Source organism: Megalobrama amblycephala, linkage group LG1 (genome assembly GCF_018812025.1).
Source record: "Megalobrama amblycephala isolate DHTTF-2021 linkage group LG1, ASM1881202v1, whole genome shotgun sequence".
Classification (NCBI taxonomy): Eukaryota; Metazoa; Chordata; class Actinopteri; order Cypriniformes; family Xenocyprididae; genus Megalobrama; species Megalobrama amblycephala.
Window position 1 is genome coordinate 39473044 of NC_063044.1, and position 15872 is coordinate 39488915.

At 35.7% G+C, this 15872-nt stretch overlaps 1 protein-coding gene across 2 annotated transcripts; it reads right to left on the reverse strand.

The window, feature by feature from the left end:
• Positions 1-37: 37 nt before the first annotated feature.
• On the reverse strand, positions 38-10704 carry wipi2 (WD repeat domain, phosphoinositide interacting 2). Of its 2 annotated transcripts, none has more exons than XM_048192478.1 (12): positions 10483-10704; positions 9398-9480; positions 7936-8105; positions 7744-7840; positions 7403-7500; positions 7213-7305; positions 4809-4879; positions 4579-4692; positions 4226-4390; positions 3987-4094; positions 1929-2026; positions 38-1837 (listed from the first exon to the last, which is right to left on the reverse strand). In XM_048192478.1, the coding sequence occupies exons 1-12, from the start codon at positions 10554-10556 to the stop codon at positions 1725-1727; spliced, it is 1284 nt and encodes a 427-aa protein (XP_048048435.1). In that variant the 5' UTR covers positions 10557-10704; the 3' UTR covers positions 38-1724. The 2 variants fall into 2 exon arrangements, with proteins under 2 accessions (XP_048048435.1, XP_048048445.1); XM_048192488.1 differs by having other exon boundaries at positions 4585-4692; positions 10483-10703.
• Between the last annotated feature and the right edge of the window lie 5168 nt (positions 10705-15872).

Genomic DNA, 15872 nt, shown 5'->3' on the forward strand with positions numbered 1-15872 from the left:
AATGGAAAGGGGGAAAAAATCTAATAAGATGCTAAAACAGATTTTCAACAGAGGATTTATTTAATCTTTATATGGAACAATTTACATTTTATACAAAAATCATTAGAAAACAGATTAAAGTGGCATTGGGGGAATTAGAGCTCATTGGCTGATGAGGACACAAGTCAGTTTATTACTGACGTTGACATTTGTATATATTCAACATCAAAACATGCCCAGGTGACAATCATGCAGAAAAATGATCTCAAGATCCTTTAGAGCTCCAAGAATTCAGGCAGTATCTCCAAATGCTTATAATGTTTGCTCGCACATGTGCACTTATTTGGACACACTGGCTAACATTGTGTATCGTAAATATTTGGTAATGACATTCATAAGCCCTGGACCTCGAATATTTCAAAAGAACCCTGGATGTCACATTATACATTTGACCTATCCTGGTTCAACTGCCAGACCATGTGACCTGTTTATTCAGACTGTAATCCACAGGGGATGTCTGTGAGAACATTCCGTTTGCATGCTGAATGCTGCAACCATTTACTAAAGATTAAGATGTTTTTAACTGCGATATATTATGCTTTTCCTCTTTGCAAAGGACAAGGCCCTAAAAATAGGAACCTACCTAAAACGAGGCTCTGTCACGTCACGAGCAATCATCCACTGCTGGTACTGAGAATAAATCAAAGAGACAGGGCCTTGAACTTCCTTCATTCATTAAGAATGAAACCAAATGTTCTGGAAACAAGATTGTGACTGACTGCCTCTTGAAACCACAGTCAGTCATCACAGGCTAGTTCCTTCTCAAATCAATACATTAACACCTTCATCAGTCATATTTACTACTGAGGTTACTTAAGTGTTTGGAACTTAAAATAATAAAAAAAAAATCTTAAATGAAATCAGGCCAAACAAAGACACTAGGGGTAATTCAAAGCCAAAAAGAAAGGTTCAGTCTCCACATTGCCAAACTGTTTAACCATAATGTGGCATGGGATTAATTAAAAGAGAGTATTGTAAAGCATGTGCACTTACAGATGCAGTAATTCAGGATAAAACTAAAAACAACCCTCTAAGCCTGTTAAACTGTTTAAACAGTAATTGTAACCAGGTCATGTTGTTAACACCTCATATATATTGTTATTACAGGACAAAAATTCACATCTCGGTGCCACTGAGCCATAGATGTTGATGATTGGTAAGGGACTCCACAAAAGCAGACACTGCACAGTTGTGTGGTGATGTAGCAGGTGGCACAAGCCAGTTTGCTTTCAATGACATTTGAAAAAGACACAAATGCACAAACACAAAAGTGTTTGTCAAAGTTCAGGCTAGCAAACACATCAGAACCACCCACATGAAAGCAAAAGTTTTCTAGGATTTCTATTCTTGGCACAAGTACATGCAAAGCTAAGAGACGTGACACCTGCAGCTTGGGTTTCATATTTTGGTCTGATTAAGGACAAAACCTGGCATTAAAAAAAAGGAAATCAAAGAAAAAAAATCACGAGGTTTTATAAAGCCACAAGGGTGAGGGAAGGAAAACATCTATACGCAACAACAGACAGAATAAGGCTACAGCTAGGCTTGCTTTAAAATGATCTCTCTTTTAATCCCTTTCTCTAACGGGTCACACATGCCCATAGCAGCACCAGAGGAGGAAACCCCTCTCCGCAATGTCACTCAGTCAGTTCCATCTTCCCGCCCAGGGTGCGACTGGCAGCAGCTCAGTCTGTTTCCAGGATTAACGGAGGCTGCTCGTTTTCTTCGTCCAGGTGCAGGGCGTTCATGTCGTCCTCCAAACCAGCACCCCCTACTGCCCCCTGATCCTCAGTGTAACCTGAGACGATGAAAACAATACCGGGCCATTTTAAAATTTAGACTCTTTGTTCCCTCCTCCTTTTATGTGAGTGAAAATGACAGCTTCTTACCTTTGGCAACAGCAGCACTGTAGGTCTGTGCCACAAGTGGCCGGTCGTGAGCTGTCTGTTCAAGAATTTCATTCGCTGGCTCTGCACTTCCATCTAACCTAAAGGAGAAAACACGTTTACATAGGGAGTAATTCACATGACATGCCAATCAGTCTCAATATAAAACTATTTTTAATACAATTCAATTACGAGACTACCGGTAATTGGAATATTTGCAATATCTGCCAAAAAAGAAAACAGCAGCAGCAGCAGCAGCAACAACAACAAAAAAATAAATTTAAACTAAACTAAAATGAGCTTATTTATGTTTATAATTTTAAACTAAAAATGTATTGTTGAATAAAAATTAAATAACTGGTCTCCATTTCAAAACAGACTTGACTAGGCATGATGCATTAAGTCTCGAGTTGAGTGTCAAGCAATTCCTGTTTTCACTGGGAGTGAAATGACTTACGAAATGACAAAATAACAGCCAATCAGAAAAAATTGACATTTAACATTCAGCTATGGAGTGGGATTATGGACCAATGAGATTTTAGTGTGGGCAGGATTACCCAGCACAATGCATCAATAACTGTTAGTCTTGCTGTAGGTTCTCAGTGAACTGCACAGGATGCTGTATAACCAACAAACAGCAAGTCATGGCCAAAAAAATTTACATAAAAATATATCTATACACTCACTACCATTCAAAATTTGAATAGGATTTTTTTTTTTTTTTTCTGAAAAAGAAATTAACACTTATTTCACCGAGGACACATTAAATTGTGACAGAAAAGACATTTAGGTAACACTTTACAATAAGGTTCATTAGTTAACTACATTAGTTAACGTGAACTAATAATGAACTGCACTTCTACAGCATTTATTAATCTTTGTTGATGTTAATTTCAACATTTACTAATACATTATTAAAATCTTGTGAACTAACATGAACAATGAACAACTGTATTTTCATTAACTAATGTTAACGAAGAATAGTAAATACAGTAACAGATGTATTGCTCATGGTTAGTTCATGTTAGTTAATACATCAACTAATGTTTAACTAATGAACCTTATTGTAAAGTGTTACCGACAATGTTACAAAATAGGTTTGTCATGGTACCAAAATTTCAGTAGTTGGTACCAATACCAGTAAAATGTCATGGTTCTCTACACCCATTTCATTGTTCAATTAGCCCAAAAATGCGTCCCGTTTTGTCTCGTCTACGGGTTATCAGTGTCAATCATCCCAGTTTCCGATTCAATTGCCTATTTAAATATGGTTGTCAATCCAGAAACTTTGTTTCTAAAGCACGCAGTGCCATTTGCTGTTTAAAAACTAAGCTTAGAATTGATTCGAGAGAGAATCGCGATACACTGGAAAATATCAGAATCGCTCCAGATTCTTTGTATCACAAATCAATGTATTGTCCCAGCCCTACCGATTAGGGCTTAATACCTACTAACTTACCGACTTGCATCTCTGATAGACCATTTCGTTTACGTGCTGAACAGATATAATTGTGATTTGCTACATTGCTCAACGCTTGTAAAAAGAAACCTTTGATACTCAGCAAGCACTCAAACAAACATAAGAGTGTACTCTGTACTACCGGTGCTGCAGAAATGCTGCCATTTGACAACCATATTACAAAACATTTCTATATCAAATAAATGCTTTCTTTCTTTTGAAATATGTATTTAATAAAGAATTCTGGGGGGGGACTCTTGGATTCCACAAAAATGTTAAGCAGCACAAGTGTTTTCAACATGCATAATAATAAGAAATGTTTCTGGAGAAAAGACTTGAGTAATGGCTGCTGAATCACAGGAATAAATTACATTTTAAAATATATTCCAATAAAAAGTTGTTTTAAATTGTAATAATATTTCGCAATATTATGTTTTTATTGTATTTATGATCAAATAAATACAGCCTTGGTGAGCATAAGAGACTTCTTTCAAAAACATTTTACCGAACATCTTACTGACCCCACACTTTTTGAACTGTAGTGTATATTTAGACTAATGGTCTGATAGATTATGTTTCAACTTGGTAACATTGGATCTCACTTATGCTGTTTCATTAGTGTGCACTCTCCTCCTTCCTGTGGGTCCAGATTGTACAGGTAAAGATAGCCATCAGCGGCAGCCACCAGCAGGCGTGGAATCTTCTGGATTCTAGAAACCAATCACAAGCAAGATAACACATCAGAGACACATCTACCCCGATAGCAACCACAGTCTGAAAGCATATTTAGATCATATTAAAAACTCAGGTCCGGCGTGCTATTTCAGAAAGGTTTTCTCACATGGCCAGAGCGCAGATGTTCTTGTGACCTGAAAAGGGCAGTCTGACTGTAGCAAACGCCCTTCCTTGAGTGAACATCTCTGTTACGTGTGCAGGCAGATATGTTGTGGAGGCCATCAATACTTTCCCAAAGTATCCCGTCCAAGTAGTGGGCTCCTCCTGAGGCCTACAATGGAAAAACATGAGTTTGAAAACTGAAAAAGAAAGCTGTGCCTATGTTATGGCTTGCAGATCTGTTATCAGAAGGTGGCTTGCTCATGGATTTTATCAATATAAAGTAAAATGTATGTAATTTTGTGTTTGAGATGTGAGAAGGTGGTCTGAAAAACCACTTATTTCAGTGGGCAACATTACACTGACTTCTCTCTCTGGGTCTCCAGCTTAAAAATATGAACCGTCTCTGTGTTGCTTGAGGCAGACAGATAGAGTCCCTCCATACTGAAGGCGAGGGAACAGATGCTCACACATCTGTTGAGGGATAATTACAGTAAATGCATTAATTTTCATTATGTGTGCTTATTATAATTCCTGGCTATATGAACAAACACAAAACAGATAGAATCTACAATAATTTAGTTATCTACCTCTTTACTCCCCTCCTGAACTCAAAGAGCTTTTGGCCCTCTGGAATGCAGAACACACGGATCACGGTGCCCTAAAAACAACAAAGAGCGGGTCTGAAAGATTTTACTTTGTGAAAGGTTACTATAAACTGAATTTACTCTTAATACATTATTCCACACCTTTAAATCCTGAAGGTTTTAAATGGAATATTTAAATTGACTATATGCAAGCACTACTATTCAAAAGTTCGTGGTTAATAAGATTTATTTTTTCAAAGAAATATTTAGCAAAGAAGAATAAAATTAATCAAAAGTGACAGTAAAGTAGGGTGACCATATTTTGATTACCGAAAACCAGGACACTCGGCCCGGCAATGAGATACTCAAATGATACTCGAAATTTACTCAAAGATGCCTTATAATTTCAATACATTTGAAGTAGGCCTATGCCTCCTCTGTATGGATAGAAAATTGTTATATTACAAAATACTATCTATAACCAAAGACACAAATTCAGATAGGCTTCTCAGAGGTTACTCAACATGTTTTATTATGACAAGTTTCAAAAATAACGAATGAAATAATGATAGAAATAATGTCTCTTCTGTATTAGAAAAATAATAAATAACTAAAAAAAATACCTCTGCTATATTAGCAATCCAAATTTAACAAAAATAGCTCTCACAAACTTACAAAAAAAAATAACAAAAAATATCTTTATTTTTAGTTTTTTCTCTTCATCCTGTTTTTCTTCCTCATCCTCCTTGTTTGCCCATCTATATTTTGCTGTAGAGCTGATCTTTCCCAGCAGTTTTTTGTTACTTAACAAACAAGCATTAAAGTTAAAAAGAAATTTATATGGGCCTGTCAGCTGTTACATCGCAAGGTACAAAGGAAGAGCACAACGAGCTGAACTCATAGTAGACGATAGCACGAAGTATCTGTTATTCAGTTACAGACGACTGCACAAATCGTGCATACTAATGAAAACATTATAAACTGTTACCTAGAAGTAAACAACTGTAGTTTAGGCATAAGTCAGATGCAACACTGAGAATATAGTTACCTTTATGGAATAATCCACTAATGTCTTTAAACACAATGTGAACTAATATTCTCAGTTGGACGTGCATTATTAATATATGAACATTAACTCATTAATATTCATGTATGCTCCGCCTTCGGAAACTGAAAATCTCAGAACACCGGTCAATTTAATGGCCCAATGAAAAACAATGAAAACCAGGACATTTTCATCACTTTATAAAAAACAACCAGGACGGCCAGGACAGGACGTTAAAACAGGACATGTCCTGGGAAAACAGGACGTTTGGTCACCCTACTGTAAAGACATTTATAATGTTACAAAAGATTTCAAATAATTTCTGTTCTAAGCAGCACAACTGTTCTCAACATTGATAAGAAATATTTCTTGAGCATCAAATCATCATATCAAAATGATTTCTGAAGGATCATGTGACACTGAAGACTGGAGTAATGATGCTGAAAATTCAGCTTTGACATCACAGGAATAAATTACATTTTAAAATTTTATTTTAGCTATTTTTTTTAGTTATTATAAATTGTAATAATATTTTGCAATCTTACTGTTTTCACTGTATATTTAAATCAAATAAATGTAGTCTTTAAGAACACTGAAGTTTCTTGAAACACCAACCGGTTGTTTGGACACATCATCAATAGCTATGTTTCCATCAAAAATTGCAAATTTAACTTGTGCACAAAATTGGAAGATTTGTGAATAAAGCAGCGTTTCCATCCCATGTGTTCAAGAGAGCAAAAAAAGTCACTTCCTGGGAAACTGGTGCAAATTATCTGTAATAAAAATGGAAGTTGCTGCAATCAGCGAAGTCACTGTGGCTCTTTTTTCCACCATCATAAATGACTTGCGTCTAAGAGCTCGCAGGAGGAACGCAATAAACGCTGAACGCGTTCAGATGCTGCTGTTTGTGTGAGACACCTCTGGCAGGGAATTAAACCAAATAATTCTGATGACAGACTTTGGCTCAGGCATTTCAGAATGACCAAAACAACATCTGAGATGCTATGCAATGAAATTGTTCCACTGGTTAATCCAGTTATCCAATCACATCCACTGTTGAAGCAGAGTCACTTGAGTTTTTTAGTTGCACATCGAGGGATTTACTTGGTAAATGTGTTGCCATCATAGTTTACGAGCATGTCTTATTATTGAATAAAAAAAAAATGTATCTGCCCCAATTGAGCGCACAAGTTTTCTCACCACAGATTTAAATAAAAACATGTTTTGGCTGATTTATAAGCTTTTTTTTTACTAGTAAGGACCAGTAAAATGTCCACACTAGTCGAGTTGTCATGTTATTTGACTATATAAGTCGCAAGTATAGCCAAACCTGTAAACACACACACAAACACAAAGCTCTACCTTCTCAGAGGCTGTGGCCAATTTAGTGCCGCTTGCATCAAACGCCAGTGCTGCTAGTGGGCTATCATGGGCAGGTATCATGTTGGCTGCCCTCTGGGGAGGAATATGACACACACATTGACCAATCCTGTTTAACACAATCCCCTAAAATCATAACTATTGCGAAACTTTAAAACTAAGCAGCACTTACCAGGTTGACCGTATCAAAAACTTGTACCTCCCCAATTGTTGCACTTCCCGGATAGGCCAAGTAGCAGTTGTCATTACTGATTGACAGGGCACACAGTCCTATAATTGTTTAGTGGCATATTAATAATCACAAATTAAAAATCTGTATGGCTACTACTACTAATTCTAACAAAAACAAGGCTATTACTATCTGTTCACTACATCATTTGCAAACGTTTTCAGTTCCCCAAATATAAATAGAGCACCTAAACATTATGAAAGAAGAACCTGCTGCATGTACTTCCACATAAGACGTCTGGTAAAAACAACAACCATGTACCAATGGCAAGCAATGTTACCCACCGGAAGGATTCGGAGGGGTCTCTCGAATGGTATGTAGTACTTTCATATCCCTAATGTTGTGGATATAGAGCGACTCCTCTAAACACACTATCAATCTCTGAGGAAATAAAGCAGGTTTGCAACATTCTTAGACGGTCTGATCACGCTTAATAAAATAAACACAATACAGGAAGAGGACGTCTGCTGACTCACCTGTCTGTTTAGTTTTACAGCCAGTATAGTGTTTGAGTAGCTGTAGTTGCATATCTCCGTCCCTTTCTTGAAGTGACAGACCTTCAGCTTCCTAGGTGCCTTAAGGCTGACAATAGCAACGAGGCTGCTGGAGAACAATCTCTCCACGATGCACACATCTTCTGTGTCAGCTGAGGACAAATACACGAGAATATAAAACATGTCTCGTCTACTAGACTCATGCAAGCATTTATAATAGACTACAGCAGTGGTTCACAACCTTTTCGACTTGAAGGTTTCCCTTTGTCGAACACAATATTCGGTATTTCTGCTTTAACTTGCTTGCTCAAATTATTTGTATTAACAGAAACTGGCAGTATTGATATATTAATTAACCACGATTCATTTTGTGATTGCAGAATTTTTAAGAACTGTATGTTCTTTAACACAAACAATATGATTTCAGATGCTGTTTTAGAATTGAAGTTTCAATTATCTTATTATATGAATAATAATTTAAGTTATCCTGCACCCCTTGAAGAGTTACAGAGGCCCTCAGTGAAAAAAAACATTACAAAAACAGGGGCGCAGCAAATATTATAACTAACGAATCCCTGCATGTTTTGAAATGCCGACATCCAGGTCCATTACTTTTTAAATATTAAACAATAACAGACAGGAAGACAGGCTTTATTCTGAATTTAGTAGGACTGTCAAACGATTAATCGCATACAAAATAAAAGTTTGAGTTTGCCCAATATATGTGGGTTTACTGTGTGTAATTATTATGTATATATAAAAACAAACACATCCATGTATATATATTTGAGAAATATTTACAAGTATATATATTTATTTATATTTTTATATAATTTATATTATATATACGTTTTTTTTGGACATAAATAACATATTTCTCTTAAATATATACATTAATTTGTGTGTATTTATATATACATATTATTTACACACATATATTATGCAAACTCAAACTTTTATTTTGTATGCGATTAATCGTGATTAATCGTTTGACAGCCCTAGAATTTAGTCAATTCATGAGGCATGCAAACCATTCAGCTGTATTGACAACAACATTGACTTATAAAATGATTATTGCATAATAAAAATAGCAAGAAAAACATTTTTTTTTTATTATTTATAATGTTATTTTATTAAGCAAATGAATGAAGTGCCATTATTATGGAATAAGATATATATGATCCCTGACATCGAAATTAAGGTTAATAGTTGGATAATCTTTCAGCACAGCTGGAATGTTGCATTGGCCAATCAGCTTTGAGGACTAGTACTATCCATAATAATAATTTCCAAGGACTCTCACTTTTCAAATAGTTTCTATGCCCCTGATTATCTCTGACCTCCAGAGAGAGCAGAAAGACATTATCAGCCCCTTCAAACAACTGGTATCACGCCAGAAGTATGAGCAGCCATGTTGGCATTCATTAACACAAAAATAACTTACTACATTCATAGATCTGTTCCAATTTGTCTACTGATGACAAGGAGAAAAACTTGTACCCAGACTTGGTACCAACAGCTAGGGATCTGGAAAGTAAAGAGGTAACAATAATGAAATGCTACAGTAAGTGATTAAAACACAAATCCACTTTTTTATGGTCTACTGGTTTGCTTAATGACTAAAATAGGTTGTTGATGCCATGGTGATGTGTGTTAAAGGGGTGTTTTGCAATCCTTGTGGTGCAATGCCTGAATTTAAAAAGGCATTAAACTATTTTAGAGTCGTCTTCTATATGTTCTGTTGAAATGTAGCAGCTGTTATTGCTTATAAAACACTGTCAGTGTTGTCAGTGAGGTGAGCCAGCGGTTACACCAGAGGACTCTAAACAAACCTTCGACTATATTGACAGCTGATTAACTGGTTACTTGATTTAGAAAGTTAAACAAAAGGCGTTTATAAAACATAAAAACGTATTTAACTATCTATCAGACATCCAAAGCTTAGTTTGAAGGCACAAGTTACTCGGGTGTTGTTAACATTTAAGCTACTTTAGCTGTCATCCTACTTTGTTAAACACAGCTTATTTAACACTTGCTAAATAAGACATCCAGGCAAACGTTGTTTTACATTGCGCATTTGATATTTCACACAGTTAGGCTGACTGAAAGCTTTGCAGAAGTACAAATACATCATTTTCTCGTTAGCATGGACGCTAGTGCTAGACGTCTCGTGCGTCAATTTGTCTGATGTTATTTTACATGAGCAGAATTGAGGACCGATCTAACAAAAACAAAGCTGTATTAATACATCACATGAAACTGTCGGGAACCAACTTATTCTAACAGACGGAGGGCAATAATAGCAGTCGGTGTTTTAGCTAGTTAGCACGCTTTGTCATCCTATCTGCACTGCACGCGAGCGAGCGCGCGATGAGACGCGACATGGCTAACGCGCTCCCATTATAAGGGACGAAGCTTCGCGCGACTGCCGTGTACATTATTCGTTTATTATACAGACAGCATTGTGCTGTTGTGTTGTCGTGTAGATAGGCTGTTAGGCCAGCAGCAGCAGTGTGATTGTTTTCTTACGTGTTATCCTGATTAAAGTTGGCGAAGAGCAGCTGGCTGCAGCCGGCCTCTCCGCTCTGACTGGCCAGGTTCATGGGCTCGACAACATTTACAGATAAAGCCGAAGTGAAAAGGGCTCAGATGTGAACTAGATCAGTGAAATCTGGGCTCGTCTCGCACTGCCATAAGTTCCACCCTCTTGTTCCAATGAATGTTGTTGTTTTTCTCCAGCCACTGTTGCACCTTTTCGTGCGCATGCGCAGTGGCTGCTGCACGCACCAGCTCCGTTCTAATTAAAGGGAAAGGCGCTCTATCCCCCCCAAAAAAGTTTTGTGAATTTAGTTTTTTTTTTTTTTTTGTCATTACATTGTTTAGAGCATTAAAAAAAAATGGAAAAAATAAAATGTTCGAAAAATTATATTTTATTAATATGTTATTATGCTATGTCCTCTGTATGGACATCAGGACTTTTATTTAATAAAAATAAAAAGACATGAATAGACTTGAAAAGGCAAAAACAGTGATTTTCTTTTAAATCACCAATCAATTTTTAGGTTTCAGGATTTTTTATTACCAAACTTTGCATGAAGATGATTCTCAGCTATGTTATGAAAGATATAACAATGATTTGATAGACCATTTTGCTTTATGCATATGTGTGTAAAATGGCCATAAATGTTTTTTTCCCCCCATTATATACAATGTATCTATACACTGTATGTAATTTGCATATTAATGTGTTCTTGGAGCAACATGTGATGAAAATAGAAGTGTAGGGGAGAGCGGGGCACAAAGTAACACTTTTTGACTTTCTCAGTTTGTGTAAATTCACTTGGGCTTCAGAGTATTTATTTTTTCCACATTAATTTCACACCAGTACAATTATGTGGTTTTGTTTCATTAATACAGTGTATACTTTTTTGCTTGATTTACCCCAAAAGAATGGAAGTGAAATGTGACAACATGCCCCATAGGTGGGGCACATTGTAACATGACCATATGACAGCTAAAAAATGTTATCTGATCTAATAAAAAAAAATACAATAAAATAAAATACAATTATTAACTTTTTCATATACAATAATAACATTTTTAATAATAATAAACTAATTTTTGCATTTGACAACAAACACAGCTAAACAGCATAGTTCAAAACATAATAATAATTAATAATTTCTGAACATTGACTCTCAGTCTTTATTCACCTTTTTCTTGTGATTTCTCAATAGAATTCATAAAAGTAAAGAATAGAATAGCATAATTCCAATAGGGGCACATTGTAACGCAGTGTTACAACGTGCCCCACCTAAGCAACTGTGATTTAAACCCGGCTCGTGTCTTCTGCTGGTTAGATCAGCATTAAAGAACTACCTCAACTGTTAAATAACAGATATAAGATTAAAATAATATCAGATTTGTCTCATTTTAAATAAACACAAAAAATAGAGATGGAAAATTAACTAAAGTAAGAAATGTACTTTTGCTATGGTTAAATAAATGTTTAGTGATATCTTCCAAAGATTTTTTAATTTTGGCACAATTTTTTCTCGATATAATGTTGATATGGCAGTAAATACACTAAGTTTCGTCATGATGGCATGTGTGGAAAGTTTTAATTAAACCATGTGTGTTACAACTAGCCCCGCGTTACTTTGTGCCCCGCGCTCCCCTAACAATGGGAGTAATAATTGGCAAGATTTTTATAATATTTCATAGGAATATTGATATATAATTTCTTTTCCTATATTCACTTGTTGTGTCTCCCAAAATGGCTGATAAACATGCTTTAAGTCCTGGTGTCCTCTACAGTGGGCATGTGAAATCAATGTCCTGTTTCGTAACAAAGTCATATTTTTATTTAAAACCCCATAATATTTTCCTGAGATGTTGATTTATGATAAACAATTTGATAATTAGTCAGATGTAAATGATAATAAAAAATATTATCATATTTCCATAAGGTTGTTAAATTTTATCACTAAATTAATGTCAGCCATATTTAAAGACCAAGGAGAGTGAGTGGTCATGTTGAAACCTCCGAACATTTGGTATCTCTGAATGTGCTCTTTACAGGACATCCAGAGCAAAAATGGGACATGTCTCAGAGAAATTCACTAAAATATAATGTCCTCTACAGAGGACAAAACTCCATAGCTGGGACTTGAAGTCAGGCTATTGCTCACTAAAGTGGAAATTAACAGCAATTCCAACGGTTTCAACAACTGTGTGTTCTTCAGCAGAACTTGTTGAAAGGTCAGTTACATTTTTAGCTCTTTTCAGCTCCTAGTTGAGAATATAGAAGATAATTAACAATATAAATGACCTAAATTATCAATATAATTAAAAAATGCTGAACATAACTGTTTTACACAATCTGCTATATGCCATCTGCCCTCTGATTGATAAGTAAAATGCCTTTTACTATAATAAAAAAAAAAAAGTCCCCCTTATAGGTTGTGGTACATGTGTCTTTACTGTGAAATCTTTAATGATTTTTCTAAAGTAAATGTAGAATAACTTTTATATTGTTATTAATAGCATTTACTGGACTAAAGAAGCTTAGGTTTACCTGATTATCCATACATAATTATTTAGAAAAATCATGTTAAAATTCAAGTAAATATGGCACATTAGACTTTTGAGGAACATGTAGGCCTATTTGTATTACTGTATCATCAAAAACTATAGAGCATATAGATAGATAGATTCTACAATTCTACAATAATTCTATAGTTGCGTCCCAAATGATGCACTATACACTATGTACTTATACATTATGTACTTATGCATGTAGTGCATGAATTGTAAAAAGTTATTTTGTCATTTAACATCAGAGTCTGGTACCCTCTCCTCCTCCTCTATGTAATTAAAGCTGTGACAGTTGAGTGCATGAAGTGTCCAACATTCCACACTTAGTTTTTTCCGTTATTCTAGTGCATCATCCAGGTACTTAAAGTGTACTATTCTTTTTGGAATTTTCAGTACTTGGCTTGCACTATTTATACTTAAAAACGTCATAGAATAGTGCGCGAATTGGGATGCACCTTATGATAAAGTTGCTGACAGAGACTCCTCCCCCATCAGCCAATCACTGTGTGCATACTCCATAGCAACGAGGTCAAATCCGCCCTTACTCTTAGCTTAAGACTTTTCTCTATTCCTTAGTAAAAGTTTGTCTCAGCAGCTTTGTGAATAGGTTTTAAGAGAAAACTCTTAGCTAAGAACTTTTACTGCTATTTAAGAGAACTCTTAGTGGTAAGATAAAATGTTTCGTGAATACAGCCCCTGATATTTATGTATTTTATGTATTCTGCTTTACCGTTATAAAAATCTCACTGATTTGCATTACAAGCTATCCAAATTCCATCTTACTTTCTGGCCATATAAATACCAACATCTGCACCAAATTGCACCTTTTTTGCTCAGTTTGGGCCTCTGAATAAAACTGATATGTTTTTTTTTTTTTTGTGGTGTGAGCTCAATATTCCCACCATATCATACAATATGGACAACAAAAGCCTGATTTAGCAAGCATAATACAAAACATAATGCATATATGCAAACTTTTTCTTTAAGATTTTCTTCAATATTTTGTCCACAGCAAAATATCCAGCATTGTTTACAGGTGTTTTGGTGTTAATTTACCATCAGAGTCAAAATGGCATTAACACATGCAGTGTAAATGAGTGGTCGGAGTCATTGTAATTACAGTGTGTTGACATAATTAACACTAGTGATGAGTTGATACAATTTCCGGTCCTTGCACATTATTTCCGACCACGAGGAGAGGACAGTGTTCAAATATATATAGGTGTATGTCTTGATTTGTAGTTGTTTTAGCTTATTTTAAAGCTCGTTTTGTCTCATTTTAAACACTCAAGCCATCTTGAGTCCTTGGAAGTTTGCTAAGGCCCCCTTGTTGAGGACCCGACTGTGTCTCATCCATCGTGATCTCCTCAATCATGATGGATGAGAGACGCAGCCTAAATTGAAATGTGGCTAACATAGTATTTAACCAGTAGATGGCTTCGTGCGCTTTGTCTCAGAGATGTCAAAATTCTAGTGTTAAAGGGATAGTTCACCCAAAAATGAAAATTCTGTCATCATTTACACCCTCTCAAACCTGTATGAATTTCTTTGTTCTGCTGAACACAAAGGAAGATATTTGGGAGAATGTCAGTAACCAAACAGATCTCGCCCCCCATTGACTACCATAGTATTTATTTTTCCTACTTGAGGGTGATTAAATGATGACAGAATTTTCATTTTTGGGTGAACTATCCCTTTAACTAGTTCACTGTCAGTATACCGGGAGAGAAAATACGCTGTAGGGGGAGAACGGGGGCAAATATAACAGGGGGCGATTGTAACATCTCAAATTACACCAATCAGAAACAAGACAGAACCATGAAACTCATTTTGCATGTGCTCTATGGAGATCCCTCTCTGCATGCCAAAGGACAAGCTTCTAAATCATACTTGTTAAAGTTTTTCTACAAAAAATTGTTTTGATGACCATTCTGTTGTCTACATTTGATATCTTTGTCAAACATTATCTTCGTTGTTTCAAGCTAACAGGGTAACCTGTCACGGGGTGGTAGAGTCGGGGGCAATTGTAACACTGCATTACAATTGCCCCAGACACCATCAAAATAGTGTCCAGCTTAGTAAGGACATCAAAATAGATAGATAGATTCCAATAATTTAAGAAAAGTGTTTTTGCCTCTCAATCTGGGGATCCATTTTACTGAGTAGGCTCTGTACACTCTCTGTTCACAGCATGTCTAGGTTCAGACCAAGGAAAACAGCAAGGGGAGTTAATTAATTGTTGTGGATAATATGGATGTCATGGAATAATATTGAATAGTTTTAACTATATCTATATTCTTTGGAGTTAATTGTGGTCATTGGTATTTGGTATTACTTGTGTTGTTACAATTGCCCTCGCATGTGTAACATTTGACTTCCAATGTTTCAGTCAATATAGTGACTCTAACTTGCTTGTAAACCATTTGGTGACTGTTAACAAGTAGAACACAGATACAAATTACTGACATAAAAAATTGTATCCAAATATTTCAAAAGTTTTTGAGTAATTACGACATGACCAAAATTTGTTGCCCCCCGTCTCCCCCTACTCAGGTAAAAAAAAACAAAAAACCTTTGACCTTTGTAAATTTGGTTTTCAATGTCATATAAATAATGACCAGTTTTACAACAGAACAAAAATTGAGTCTAAAAAGGAACTTTCAAGATCCAAATGAGATTCCACGACATGATTCCAGAAGTTTATCAATATCATTATCACTAGCTATTATTTTCCCATAGGCTATGTTTTTGGAAAACCAGTTATTTAGACTGGTTAGCCTATTTGGCAAAGAAACGAAGGGTTCACAAAACAGTGTAAGCTC